Source organism: Triticum aestivum, chromosome 4B (assembly GCF_018294505.1).
Source record: "Triticum aestivum cultivar Chinese Spring chromosome 4B, IWGSC CS RefSeq v2.1, whole genome shotgun sequence".
Taxonomy (NCBI): Eukaryota; Viridiplantae; Streptophyta; class Magnoliopsida; order Poales; family Poaceae; genus Triticum; species Triticum aestivum.
In genome coordinates this window covers 651739014-651753401 of record NC_057804.1, presented here as the reverse complement: position 1 = coordinate 651753401, position 14388 = coordinate 651739014, and the positions used below count along the sequence as shown (strand labels likewise).

The 14388-nt window shown below is 45.0% G+C and overlaps 2 protein-coding genes across 2 annotated transcripts; both read right to left on the bottom strand.

The window, feature by feature from the left end:
- Positions 1–482: 482 nt before the first annotated feature.
- Positions 483–3130, bottom strand: LOC123093874 (stem 28 kDa glycoprotein). The gene is made up of 2 exons (XM_044515938.1): positions 2603–3130; positions 483–1070 (listed from the first exon to the last, which is right to left on the bottom strand). Exons 1-2 carry the CDS (start codon positions 3046–3048, stop codon positions 686–688), a joined length of 831 nt encoding a protein of 276 aa, XP_044371873.1. The 5' UTR covers positions 3049–3130; the 3' UTR covers positions 483–685.
- Positions 3131–5338: 2208 nt separating this feature from the next.
- LOC123093875 (stem 28 kDa glycoprotein) lies at positions 5339–7913 on the bottom strand. The gene is made up of 2 exons (XM_044515939.1): positions 7370–7913; positions 5339–5816 (listed from the first exon to the last, which is right to left on the bottom strand). The coding sequence occupies exons 1-2, from the start codon at positions 7801–7803 to the stop codon at positions 5432–5434; spliced, it is 819 nt and encodes a 272-aa protein (XP_044371874.1). The 5' UTR covers positions 7804–7913; the 3' UTR covers positions 5339–5431.
- Positions 7914–14388: the final 6475 nt, after the last annotated feature.

Below are 14388 nucleotides of genomic sequence, written 5' to 3'. Positions count from 1 at the left end.
TCGATATCACTTCTCTCCGTATGCATATATGTTCATGACGATCTTCTGTTTGCTTACTAGCTAGCTAGCGTGTCTAGCTAGTCCTCTCTATACGTATGTATGGTACGTAGCGTCGACCAAGCACAGACAAAAGAGAGGACACTTCTCTCTATTAATTAGCTAGCTATAGCACAATATATGAAACACCTAAATTAACCCCCCAAAACCCCCCAACCGCCCCCCCCCTTTTAAAAAAAAAACAAAAACCCCAGCCACAGAAATGCTGACACGTGGATGCCTATTGGTCCCGGTTGGTGCCACCAACCGGGACCAAAGGCCCTCCTGCCTGGGCTCAGCGGACAGGCCACGTGGAGGCCCATCTGTCCCGGTTCTGGATTGAACCGGGACTAAAGGGTCAGGGCATTAGTACCGACCATTTAGTCCTGGTTCATGAACCGGGACTAAAGGCCCTCACCAACCGGGACTGTAGGCCCTTTTTCTACTAGTGTGGATCGATCCATTGATTAAACAACATGCAACTTCTACATGAACACATTCATAATAGCAACTAATCTCAAGTTCTCAACAATGGAAATGAACGAAGCAACAATTGGGGAGGGTTTATTGGCTAAACATGAATATAACTAAGAGCATGGAGCTTATTCGATCGAGAAATCAATGGCGGCATGCCTGAGTCGGAGGCAGCCTAGCCGATGTAGTACATGGGGTCTGGCAGCTTGAAAGTGCGGGCCCGCTCAGGCGCGCCGAGGATGTCACTCCACTGGTCGCCGATATTGCCGACGATGACGTACCCGGCGTCCTGCAGCTTCTGCCTCTCACCGGACTTGTAGGTCACCGCGGAGCCCTTGAAGCCGGGTTGCTTCAACAGCAGGTTCATCCACCCGGAGATGCCCTGGCGGCGGAGGTTGGTGACGGTGATGGCCCTCTGGTCCTCGGTCCGGCCGGTGAGGAACACTGGCTTGATACCGACCGAGCGCAGCTTGTTGTACAACCGCTTCGTCTCCGGCAGCGCGGGCGCGCTCCCCTCCCGCACGTATGCGTTGAAGCTCGTCGCGTTGAACGGTGTAGCCCTGCACTCACATGTGTATGAAGATATATTAATGGCAGATTCAAGTACATCAGCTGCTAGCAATTATGCATACCGAAACATATATTTTTTTAGAATCCCCCGAAGAAACATAGTATGTGACCTAGATTGTGATCCAAGTGGCCAAACGGCCGAAGTGGATGAGCGGTAACTAAACCCAATGCTCTGCGTCTGTACGTATGGCATGTGCATGAGCAGTACGTAGTTGTGGACTAACGAGACTGATGATCAATTAAGTTGGCCATGTGGAGCGTATAAATCAATGTATGACACGGCGAGGTCCTACTCCAGCATCATCCCGCCACTGTTTTGTTGGACCAAGAACGAACGCCAAACATAATCACTAGTTGTGGTATTTAATCTCATCGTGCACAGCTTTGTATGCAGCAGCACAGCTTTGTTGATTCCTTTGATAAATTAGGTCTACCGTTTGCAACGTTATTGCAAAGTTTCGGCTTTCAACAAAAATGGTTAGCTTTGTCATGATTGTGGCGAGGCAAAGTTACTCTAACCCCTTGATTAGTTAAATATATGTTGTGATGAGCTGTTCATCCTACTTTTCTCAGACGCGCTTGTATGCTTTTATGTTTACTTTTTCTAGCCGTTCAGTGTAGATCGGCTTTAAAATTTCTTAAGGAAAGGTATGATTTACTTTAAAATCGCGATGCACTAGCTCATTCATCATATTAAAAATATATACAAGGTAGTTATACTACACACAACTACTTAATCATAGTTTTGAACTAAACCTTTCGCATCAACTTGGCTAGATATGATCTTGGCTTCTACTAAGTTTCAAGTTAATTTCCATTTTGTTTCAAGAGAATCTTCTTAACCACGGAAATATAGTGTTCCAACTCAACAAAAAAAAAACAGGAATAGTGTTGCAGCATATGTAAATATGCAGGAGATGTTCTGACTTCTTACATCTTATAAAATAAGTATTATCCATCTAAACTAAATTAAGCATAACATAGTTAGAAAGTATGGGTTGATAAGGATGCTTGAAAAAGAAACCGTCCGATAAAGTAGCTAGCCAAGTGGACAACAGATAAGGTCCTACTCCGGCCACCACATACACATGCACATCACAGCACACATCTCTATATCTAACTGTAGTACTAGTATAGTATGTTTCCCTCTTGTTTTAATTTGTCGATCACTGATACGAGGGACATATATATGGTCCTGCTGGCTGTCTCTGTGACTGTGATTAATTCGAGGTGACCAGAAGTGATGATGTCCAAGTGTCCAACACGTCCAAGTAATACATTTCTACATTTCCACTTTTAGTCTCCCTTGTTTTTCCATTTTCATTCATTACAGATCTTACGATGCCACATCGTTTATCTAGCTAGTCAGTTGATTTTAATTAACGATGCCTAGTCAGATTTTTAGTTTATTTGAATGAAAAGATGAGTGCAAGTCCCTGCTCAGATGCACCTGCAATAGATAGCAAGTATAATGCACTACGCATAGCATCAGTAGTGTGTATGTATACAATCGAGTACGTACCCGAAGCCGTGCTTGGCGTAGTAAGGGAGGTTGGAGAGGGTTGTCTCGTCGATGTCGAAGACCCACACCTCCTTGCCGTTGCCGGCGAGCTTGAGGGAGTCGACGTAGGCGAGGGCCTGGTCGATGACGATCTTGGAGTCACGGCGGAAGTGGCTGCCGAGCATGTAGTGGCCGACGTAGCTCTCGCAGCTGGCGGGCACGGTCTTCCAGTCCCGCACGTTGTGCGCCTCCACGCCCAGCACCCAGCTGTCGCACGCCACTCCGGCGTGCTTGCCGGAGCCCAGCAGCGGCCGCAGCGCATGGATCAGCGGCGCCACCACGGCCTCGTCCACGTCCGCGGCCGAGGTCGGCATGCGGATGTTGACCTCCCACGCGCTGCAGGAGGCCACGAGGAGAGCCGCGGCGACGAGGAGGAGCGTCGTCGTCGTTGTCCTGGCCTTTGCCATTTCTAGTATGTGTGTGTGATGCTGCTTGCTGAACTGAGGTGCAAAGAGTGTGGGATGGCTAGCTCGTTAAATAGGTAGGGAAGGGAAGCTGCATCGGTCAATCCTAACACGGTGTGTGCGTGAGTGTGGGCTAAAGGTAATTTAACTGACAAATCGAAAGAGGGAGGGGTTGGTGTCATGCATTTGATAATGATACCTAGGGGTCGCTTTCAGAGCGTGGGATGCGAGCGAGTCGTTGGGGATAGGAGGAGAGAGTGTCATCGACGCGGATAGGACCGATGTGATCCGATCTTGATGGTCCAATAATTCAGTTAATTATAGCATGCATACGTGCCATGCAGATCACTTCCGTCTACTACCACAACTTTTGCCCAGCTTCTGTGAATGAGGGGCGATGACGGCGGCACCCTCGGCTCGCTTCAGTGTTTATAGTCATCGCTAGGTGGTCTACAGATCTAAGTGTAATTTTTATTATTTCTATTATATTCATTTTACTGTCATGATTGATAGATAGATAAAAAATCCACAAAAAATGAAATGCAGTACAAGCGAATCCTTGGAAAACATTTCCTATAGGATTCTCTCTTACGAATCAAATAATCAATGCACGAAAAAAATTATGAGAATCCTCTTATTCAAAGAGGCCTATCACTTTGGTACTCCACTATTTTGGAGTACTAATAGTATCTATTTTTTGTGCGCCTCACTCACCCTCCTTTTCATTTTTTTAATAACTGACCCACTATTTGTGATGCGTGAGTGAGAATGCACTGTGTGCAGCAGCTCAGCATTGTGGATTCCTTGATAAAAATAGGCCTACCATTGCAGCTTTATTGCAGAGTTCGGTCTTTCAACAAAAGGTTCACTTTGTCATAATTGTGGCCAAACAAAGTTATTCGCACCACTCGATTAGTTAGATGCCCTATTAAGTGATAAGTTGTTCGTTTTTTCTTTTTCCAGACGCGCTTGTCTACTTTTATGTTTCTTTTTCTAGCCGCCCATTGTAGATTCACTTTTAGTTTCTTAGGACGAGGTATGATTACTTTAAATCGTATTAGCTTGTTTATCACATGCTGGTTCGCAAAATAGGAGGACGTTATGCCCAACTAGTTAATCCAAGGAATAGTGGTGTAGCATGCAACCATGCACAAGATATTCTGACTTCTAATTAACATCTTCATACATAGCTTTTTGTTGTGGAGAAGCATATAAAAGTATTATCAGTCTAACTGACGATTACATTTTTTTTTTGGTTGTTCACAAAAACAGTCTTATTTTGAAGTTTTGTATAATGTTTCATTGAGTTTCTCTATTGTTCAAAGTCTATCATAATATCACCTTGAGTTTTTTATTGTTGCATTAAAGTGCAAAAAACATGCAAGTGTATGTTTTTTTTGCGATCTAACTTTAAGTGTTATGTCTTTTTTTTAAGCTAAGTGTTATGTCTTTTAGAGCTGATGTTAGACGCTAAAACACTCCATTTTATGACACTAATCACGTCGTACAAAAAAGTCCGAGAGAAGATGGTAGCAGACGCTCTCTCTGGAGTAGGTGATGTAAATGGATGTTAAAACTTTGCAAGCTACGGACCTTTTTGTAAAACAGAGGCAAACTATTTGTCTTGTCCCATTAATTAAGAGAGATCTAGAACAACATCAATCGAAAAAAGATAGCTAACAATGAAAGGCTAAAATAATAGAACGGGGCTACTCTTCCGGCACAATGTTTCCCAAATCCTTTGCCCCGAGCTTTGATCCATGTTGCCACCTCACTTCTAATGTGTCCAAGGATGATGCTTGCCATGGTCGAAATACCTTGGAAGAGATGCACATTTGTTTTATTCCAAATTGTCGAATTAACTAGCATAGTTAGGGTTTCCATAGCCTTCCTCTTATGATTCTTGTTGGACACCTGTTTAGACCAACATTCCTTGACCGAGGTGTCCACACTCCAGGGTTTGGTGTCCAAAGGGACCAAGCCAGTCTCTAATCCAGCTCTGAACTTTATTGGAAAGTTACATACAATACATATGCACACAACATGCAAGCCACAAGAACAATTTCGTAATCGTCACTTGTACACTATCAGTGGGCACAACTTCTCGTTCCTCTATGTGGGCACTTGGTTGACTCTCCCGACCGTTGTTTGGTGGTCCGCCAATTACGATCCCTTCCTCCAACGGGTCAAAATTGGCCCATTAGTGGAGGGGTACATAATAATTGATCTCAAGTTCTCAACAATGGAAATTAACCAAACAACAACAGGGAGGGGAGGGGGGGGGGGGCGATTATTGACGAAGCATGCATATGATTAAGAGCATGGAGTTTATTCAATCGTGGATCAGGACCGAGGAGCAATCAAAGGTGGCAGCAACCGGCCCGGCCTAGCCAATGTAGTACATGGGGTCGGGGAGCTTGAAGGTACGGGCGCCCTCGGGCGCGCCGAGGATGTCGCTCCACTGATCGCCGATGTTGCCGACTATGATGTACCCGGCGTCCTGCAATTTTTGCCTCTCGCCGGACTTGTAGGTCACAGCAGAGCCCTTGAAGCCGGGCTGCTTCAGCAGCAAGTTCATCCACCCGGAGATCCCCTGGCGGCGGAGGTTGGTGATGGTGATGGCCCTCTGGTCCTCGGTCCGTCCGGTGAGGAAAACCGGCTTAATGCCGACCGAGCGCAGCTTGTTGTACAGCCTCTTTGTCTCCGGTAGTGCTGGTGCGCTCCCCTCCAGCACATATGCGTTGAAGCTCGTCGCGTTGAAAGGTGTAGCCCTGCGCACACATGTATATGAAGATAGATTAATGGCAGATTCAACAATATCAGCTACTAGTAATTATGCATACCGAAGAAAAATGTGTAACCTAGATTGTGGTCCAAGTGGCCAAATGGCCAAGTGGATGAGCTACATGCATGGGCTACAGTACGTATGTGGATGAACGAGAATGACGATAAATAAAGTTGGCCAAGTGGAGGGTATAAATCAATAATGAATATGACACAGCGAGGTCGTACTCCGGCATCATCACGCTACTGTTTTGCTGGACCAAGAACGAATGCCAAACTTACTCACTACTTGTAGTATTTAACCTAATCGTGCACAGCTTTGTATGCAGCAGCTCAACTTTGTTGATTCCTTTGATCAAATAGGTTTACCATTGCAGCCTTATATATTGCAACCGAGTTTCAGCTTTTTCAACAAAACAAAAAAAAGGTTAGTTTTGTGATGATTGTGGTGAAGCAAAGTTATTGGAACCCCTCGATTAGTTAGATATGCACCTGTTCATCATTATTTCTTTTCTGGGACGCACTTGTAAACCTTTTATGTTTCTTTTTTAAGCTGCCCATTGTAGATTCACTTTCAATTTCTTAGGGCAAGGTACGATTTACCTTAAATCGCAATGCACTAGCTCCTTCGTCACATTATGTAAGGAAGTTATGCACAGCTAGTTAATCATAGTTTCAAACAAAACCTTTAGCATCATCTTGGCTAGATATTATCTAGACTTCTATTACGTTTCAAGTTTATTTCCATTTTTGTTCAAGAGAATGTTCTTAACTAAGGAACAGTCTTGTGGCTTATGTAACTATGCGCAAGATGTTCTGACTTCTTACATTTTATAAAATAAGTATTCTCGATCTAAACTCAATTAAGAAAGTATTTGTCAATAAGGACGGTTGAAAACTAAATTCGTTGATAAAGTAGCCAAGTGGACAACAGATACGGTCCTACTCCGGCCATCACATTCCCATGCCCATGCCAATCAAATCACATCTCTACATCTAAAAAATGTACTCCCTCCGTTCGGAAATACTTGTCATCAAAATGGATAAAAGAGGATGTATCTAGATGTATTTTAGTTCTAGATATATCTCTTTTTATTCATTTTGGTGACAAGTATTGTCGGACGGAGGGAGTAGTTTTCCAGTATATTATGTTTTCCTCTTGTTTGTTGGCCATTCATAGGAGGGACATATATATATGGTCTTGCTGGACTGTGATTAATTGGAATTGGCCAGCAATGATGATGTCCAAGTGTCCAGTCCAAAGCTAGTGATGAGTATATTCCTTTTTATATCCACTTCTACTCTCACTTGTTTTCCCACTCCCATTCAATAGAGATCTCACGATGACACAATGTTATTGATATTTTTCCTTGTCTAATAGTAACTAGTGAGTTTAACTAACGAGGTCTAGTCAGACTTTTACTTCATGTGAACGAAAAGTCCCTGCTCAGATGCACCTGCAATAATTAGCAACTACATGTATGTATGTACGCATATATAGCGTGGTGTGCACGTATGTATACAATCGAGTAATACGTACCCGAAGCCGTGCTTGGCGTAGTAGGGGAGGTTGGAGACCGTGGTCTCGTCGACGTCGAAGACCCACACCTCCTTGCCGTTGCCGGCGAGCTTGAGGCTGTCGACGTAGGCGACGGCCTGGTCGATGACGATCTTGGAGTCACGGCGGAAGTGCTTACCGAGCATGTAGTGGCCGACGTAGCCCTCACAGCTGGCGGGCACCGTCTTCCAGTCCCGCACGTTGTGCGCCTCCACGCCCAGCACCCAGCTGTCGCACTCCACTCCGGCGTGCTTGCCGGAGCCCAGCAGCGGCCGGAGCGCGTGGATCAGCGGCGCCACCACCGCCTCGTCCACGGACGTCGGCATCCGGATGTTGGCCTCCCATGCGCTGCATGAGGCCGCGAGGAGAGCCGCGGCGACGATGAGGAGGAGCGTCGGTGTCCTAGCCATCGCCATTTCTAGCTACTCTTTGGTGCTTGCTGAGATGCAAAGAGTGTAGAGTGGCTAGCTCGTTAAATAGGAAGGGAAGAGAAGGGAAGCTCCATGGATCGATCCTAACACGGTGTGTGCGTGAGTGTGAGCTAATGGTAAATTAACTGACAAAACAAAAGAGGGAGGGGGTTGGTGTCATATGGTAGCTAGGGCTCGCTTTCAAAGCGTGGGACACGAGCCGCGTTGGGGCAATATTTCGATTGGAGGAGAGTGTCGTGGACGGGGATAGGATCGGCGTGATCCGATCTTGATGCGGTTAGTCCAATAATTCAGTTCATTATAGCAAGCATACGTGCCATTGGGATCTCTTTTCCTCATCTCTATTTCTAATGTCTCAGTTGATAGCCTCCGTTCCACGGTTATTTTTTGTCTCATCTTCTCTGGGTTTTTTTCGTTTCTCCTCCCGCCTCACACGTAGTCCCCTCGAACCAAAAAACTCCTAGCGATGCCTCATCCAGTCCACGCGCAAACCTCCCTCGCACCAGAGAAAAACGGCCGAAAAAATACTACGAAAAAAAACCAGCAGAAAAAAAAAATCGAGAACGTATTGCACGAGCGAGGCCTCCTGCCCTCAAGCGACCAGTCACACGCACGACTCGCACACCAGATCCCTTCGCCGCTGCCCTCCATCCCTTCGCCACCGCAGATCCATCCCTTCGCCGCCGCCGCTCCACCCCTCTCTTCCCTCCAAGCTTGTCGCCGGCGACGAAGCGTACAGCGCCCCGCGGTCGTGATCGATCGCCTCCATGAACCTACCATGCGCGCCGAGGTGAGGGCCTCGTGGACTCCATCCGTCGCCTCTTGGCCGACGACCCAGCCGCCGGGCAGGAGTAGTGTTCCACGCCGTGAGGAACCCACCACGAGTGTCAAGGCGAGCGCCTCCTGGGCTCCGTCTGTCGCCACTTCGTCGACGCCCACCTGCAAGGTCGCCCCCCCCCCCCCCCCGCCCCATCCCGGTCCTTCCCCGACATCATCAGTACGTTATCCTCCCCGCTGCACCATTTCTCTTTCGGTTGGGAGAGTAGTTCTTGACATTGCCACATGTTTGATCAGGCGAGTACCTCAGGGCAGAGCCCGCGCTGCCGTACCTGAGCCCCTACATGTGCGGCGAGAACCTGCTTGTTGGCGCCAACTTCGTGTCCACCGGCGTCGGCATCCTCAACGACACAGGCGTGCAATTCGTAAGCTCCACGCGCACGCACGCACACATGCTCGAATCATGTATACATATCTACAATAATGCAACGGAGATGACAATAATGTTGTACGTGTGCGTGTGCAGGTGAACGTCATCAGGATCGCACAGCAGCTGCAGAACTTCCAGGACTACCAGCAGAGGGCTGGTGCTCATCACGCTCGGCGGCAACGACTTCGTCAACAACTACTACCTGGTGCCCTTCTCCGCTAGGTCCCAGCAATTCGAGATCCACGACTACGTCCCCTTCATCATCTCCAAGTACAAGAAAGTCCTCACGGTAATAATAATTAACCTCTTCTCTTACTTACCACTAATCAATTCCCAAACATGCATAATTTCTGCTCCAAAACATAATTGCATTTGTAAAACATGATTAGCATTCAAGGTGAAAAGTTGCCGGGACGTTTTTTGTCTTCTATTTTGTCAGTATGGTGCAAAAGAGTGGTAGGCCTAAAATTCCTAAAATTAGACAGGGAAATGAAATGTTTGCTGCATGCTGGCTAGAACAGTAGTGGAAGGAGATGAGTCTGTAGACTGCCTGCCCGCCTGCCTGCCTGATATGATGGTGAGAGAGATGGGTGGTAGCACCGGTGAAGTCATTTTTGTAGTGGAGTCATTTTTGGGTCATTAGTAGAAAACAGGGCAGTTGTCCCGGTTCGTAAGGGCATTTTGTCCCGGTTTAAGAACAGGGACAAAAAGGTCGGTACTAATGCCCCCCCCTTTAGTCCCGGTTCTTACACGAACCGGGACAGATGGGCCTCTACGTGGCCACTGCGGGCAGCCCAGGCAAGGTGGCCTTTGGTCCCGGTTGGTGACATAAACTGGGATCAAAAGGCTTCCACGCGTCAGCAGCTGGCTGGAGCTGAGGTTTTTCTTTTTTTTAAATGGCTAGTTTAGGGGTTTGGGGGGTTAATTTAGGTTGTTATTACCTAGCTAATAGAGAGAAGTGTCCTCTCTTATATCTTCGTCCTTGGTTTACCAATGCTACTGCTATGTTCATTTCACAAGCTGATATATAATAACTCATACTCGCATCATACATCATCATATATAATAACAAGTCCTACTAATCATGCATCATCATACAACTTCTACTCGTTATTAATAACAAGTCATACGATCATCATCCTCATAGTCATCGAACCCAACCCTACATAATTGTTCTTAGCACATGATCATCAGTATCAGGTAGGACCTAAACACCGCTAAGGTAAAATAGCATAAAACAATATAGACCCTGACTCTCCATTATGAAGAATGGAGATCATCCTGTCTCCAATTCTTGCGCTTCGCTTCCTTTTGCTTCCAAGAAGCTCCTTACGACTGTCCATACATTTTTTCCATTCTTTGATTGTCATGTCTCCACTTCTTTTAAAAATCCGGTATGGACAAATGAGATTCGTAGGACGACCTGGTTGTATGTTCAAAACATCAAGGCAACCGTGCGTATACATCAGAAGAGGCACACAATCATTCGGGATTATCTATTGAAAAACATAGTAACAACTTCGTAGTTAGCAGTGATGTACTAGTTTTAGAAGTATGCAAAAAGATGCACGGATGTCGTAATAGTAAAAAATCTTACCAGGGTATCTCCATGGTAGTTACCGTAGTTCAACACGTGCACTAGTGGCACGTATTAAACATAATATTGAGGAGTTCGATTGTAGATATTGTAATTCTCAAGATCAGTACAAAATGCGATCAGATGATTTTTCTCCTTATAAGTTAATTCGGAGCCATCGGTGTAGTGGGTTTTGTCTACCATCCTCCGCACATTCTTTGAAGAATAAAAATAAGCTGTCAATGGAAATAAGCTGTCAACTATTTTGAAATAAACAATATAAATTACTTAATAACTATGTTTGAGAAGCTCACATGGGGGAAGAATTGGAAGTGTATCCACAAGGAGTCTTGCTCGATTGTAGGATCACCAAGATCCATGGTGACAAGCATACCCTCATCAAAACCATACATCTTGCAAAGTGCTTCCCAATTTTTGTAACCAAAACGGGTTACACTGTCACCATTGTACAACTTTACTTCAAAATCCACACCATGATGGGTCCTTAGGTGATTTTTTTTGGTTTCCATACTTTCATGGTCTTCAAAACCCATCCTCTCCAAGACATAGCATCTTGCGTAGCATGGGATAACCTAGTCGAATTGGAAAAGATGAAAAATACACGTTAAAATAGTTGAAGTCATGCTTAATTACAAAAAAAAACTATTGTCGTCGTTGCATACCGTTTTAACATCGAAGGTCTCCTCGAGCTTAATGCTGAAGCGCCGATCTTCGTCGAGCTCAAGGAACCTGTCACACATACCTCGGTCGTCGTGGCACCAGTCACACTCCCCCGGGCGGTTTTCGTTGTCTGAGTACGACATTTTCGGCCTATGTTCATAATTCAAATATTAAACTTGTACAATTAAATATATGTACTAAAAAATCTAAATTAGATCATTATTATTAATCACAGGTTGACTATCGGTGATGGTAGCTCCTCCTTTCATCTCCGAGTGCATTATTACAACAAATTGTCTAGCACACGGGGATGAAGGAGAAGCTACCCCCACGACGGCGTGGATGATGGAGGGGGCTCCTAGATTTCTGCAAAGAGCGCTCTTCAATTTTAGCATTCAAAGTAGGAGTACTTTTCTAATATGAGCATTCAATAAGCAAAACCAAATCGTAAAATAAAGTAGTAATCAAATTACATGCATTCAATTATAAGTAAAAGTACATCATTTCTTGTGTCCGTACATCGTCGAATATTATCACTAATACTCCTCGAATACTATCATACATATAGCATCGCTAATACAGCTAGAACCGTAGCGCCCAACGGGTATCGTCGCGGGCGGTGGACACCCAAAGATAAGGAATCATCACAGGATCATAGCTTCAGTGAGATCCCTGAAGAACCTGCCATGTATTGTCGAACCTGCCCTCCAACGCAATCATGTAGCAATGGACATGCTCGTCCTCCTCGCTGACACGGTCACGTACCACCTCCGAGGTGTCCGGAAGCCTCGGAACCATCACTGTCCCACGCGACCGCCACCAAACAAGGATCGGGTCAACAATAGGCTGGCTCCTCACCAACCTACGCCCCCCGGAAGGTAGCACCTCCCAATACCAGCCCGGCGGAGTCCAGTCCCGGACATGGCCCTGATCAAGCAGGCCTCCACCGCCGAGTCGACGATGAGGATGCGGGATAGGCATCGTCGACGTCGATGCGGGAACTACTTCTATATATAGTAAAATAAAGTAGTTTTATTAATTAAATCAACTAGTTCAACTACTAAGCACTTACTAAAAATAAACTACTTCTATAGTAAAATAAAGTAGTTTATTAAATCAACTAGCTAGTACAACTATATATTAAGCACTTAATAGAAATAAAATAAAGTAGTGCTTACTAAAAATAAACTAGTTTAACTATAGTTCTATTATTTTTCTAACTAATTATATTAAACACTTTCTCTTCTTATTTTCCTTTTTCCTCTCTTCTAAATATGAACTCATAAATGACTTTGATCATACACAATTTTCCTATACATACATAATATGAACATATACATAAATTGACAAAGAAAATTCTACGAACAAAAAAATCATTAAAATTCTATGAGCAAAATTACAACAGAAAAAAATCATAAAAATTTTATGAACAGAAAAAAAATCATAAAAAATTGACATATTCGATCTTTGCATATATATGAACATACAAACATGCATATTCAACAATAATATCACCAAAAAAAAATATATTAACAGAAAACAAATCTAACACAATATGAAAAAAAATCTATGAACCACACATCTAAATTACTACACATCTAACAAAAAAATCTATGAACTACAGAAAATCTAACAACAAAATCTAATAAAATCTAACTCAATAAACTACACATCTAAATTAACTACACATCAAATTAAATTAGCAAAATTCAACCTCACGGGATGGCGACAGCGTGAGGGGCGCGGCGAGGGCGACGGGCAGGGGATGGTGACAGCGACGGTGCGTGAGGGGCGGCGCGGCGATGGTCGATGATGAGGGGCGGCGCGAGGCGGGGCGGCGACGGGCAGGGGCCGGCGACGTCGCGGGGCACAGGGCGCGGGGCAGGGGGTGATACGTCCATTTTGCATCATGCTTTTATATCAATATTTATTGCATTATGGGTTGTTACTACACATTATATCTCAATACTTATGGCTATTCTCTCTTATTTTACAAGGTTTACCATGAAGAGGGGGAATGCCGGCAGCTGGAATTCTGGCTGGAAAAGGAGCAAATGTTGGAAACCTATTCTGCACAGCTCCAAAAGTCCTGAAACCCCACGAAACAACTTTTTTGAATTAATAAGAATTTCTGAGCGAAAGAAATAGGCCAGGGGGCCCACACCCTATCCAGAAGACAGCCCCCCCTATAGGGCGCGCCCCCTATCTCCTGGGCCCCCCTGGTGGGCCTCTGGCGTCCATCTTCTGCTATATCATCACTTTTACCCTGGAAAAAATCATGGGCAAGCTTACGGGACGAAACTCCGCCGCCACGAGGCGGAACCTTGGCGGAATCAATCTAGGGCTCTAGCGGAGCTATTCTGCCGGGGACACTTCCCTCCGGGAGGGGGAAATCATCACCAACGTCATCACCAACGATCCTCTAATCGAGAGGGGGTCAATCTCCATCAACATCTTCACCAGCACCATCTCTTCTCAAACCCTAGCTCATCTCTTGTATCCAATCTTGTATCCAAAACCACAAATTGGTACCTGTGGGTTGCTAGTAGTGTTGATTACTCCTTGTAGTTGATACTTATTGGTTTACTTGGTGGAAGATCATATGTTCAGATCCTTAATGCATATTATTACACCTCTGATTATGAACATGAATATGCTTTGTGAGTAGTTACGTTTGTTCCTGAGGACATGTGTGAAGTCTTGCTATTAGTAGTCATGTGAATTTGGTATTCGTTCGATATTTTGATGAGATGTATGTTGTCTTCTCCTCTAGTGGTGTCATGTGAACGTCGACTACATGACACTTCACCATTATTGGGCCTAGAGGAGGGCATAGGGAAGTAATAAGTAGATGATGGGTTGCTAGAGTGACAGAAGCTTAAACCCTAGTTTATGCATTGCTTCGTTAGGGGCTGATTTGGATTCACATGTTTCATGCTATGGTTAGGTTTACCTTAATACTTTTGTTGTAGTTGCGGATGCTTGCAATAGGGGTTAATCATAAGTGGGATGCTTGTCCAAGTAAGGGCAGTACCCAAGCACTAGTCCATCCACATATCAAATTATCAAAGTACCGAACGCGAATCATATGAGCGTGATGAAAACT

Bases quoted from the DNA above. Each gene is read 5' to 3' on its own strand.
- LOC123093874 (XM_044515938.1), bottom strand. From the start codon at position 3,048: ATGGCAAAGGCCAGGACAACGACGACGACGCTCCTCCTCGTCGCCGCG. The intron at 1,071-2,602 runs GTACGTACTCGA...ATGTGAGTGCAG, and splicing joins TACGCCAAGCACGGCTTCGG to GGCTACACCGTTCAACGCGA.
- LOC123093875 (XM_044515939.1), bottom strand. From the start codon at position 7,803: ATGGCGATGGCTAGGACACCGACGCTCCTCCTCATCGTCGCCGCGGCT. The intron at 5,817-7,369 runs GTACGTATTACT...ATGTGTGCGCAG, and splicing joins TACGCCAAGCACGGCTTCGG to GGCTACACCTTTCAACGCGA.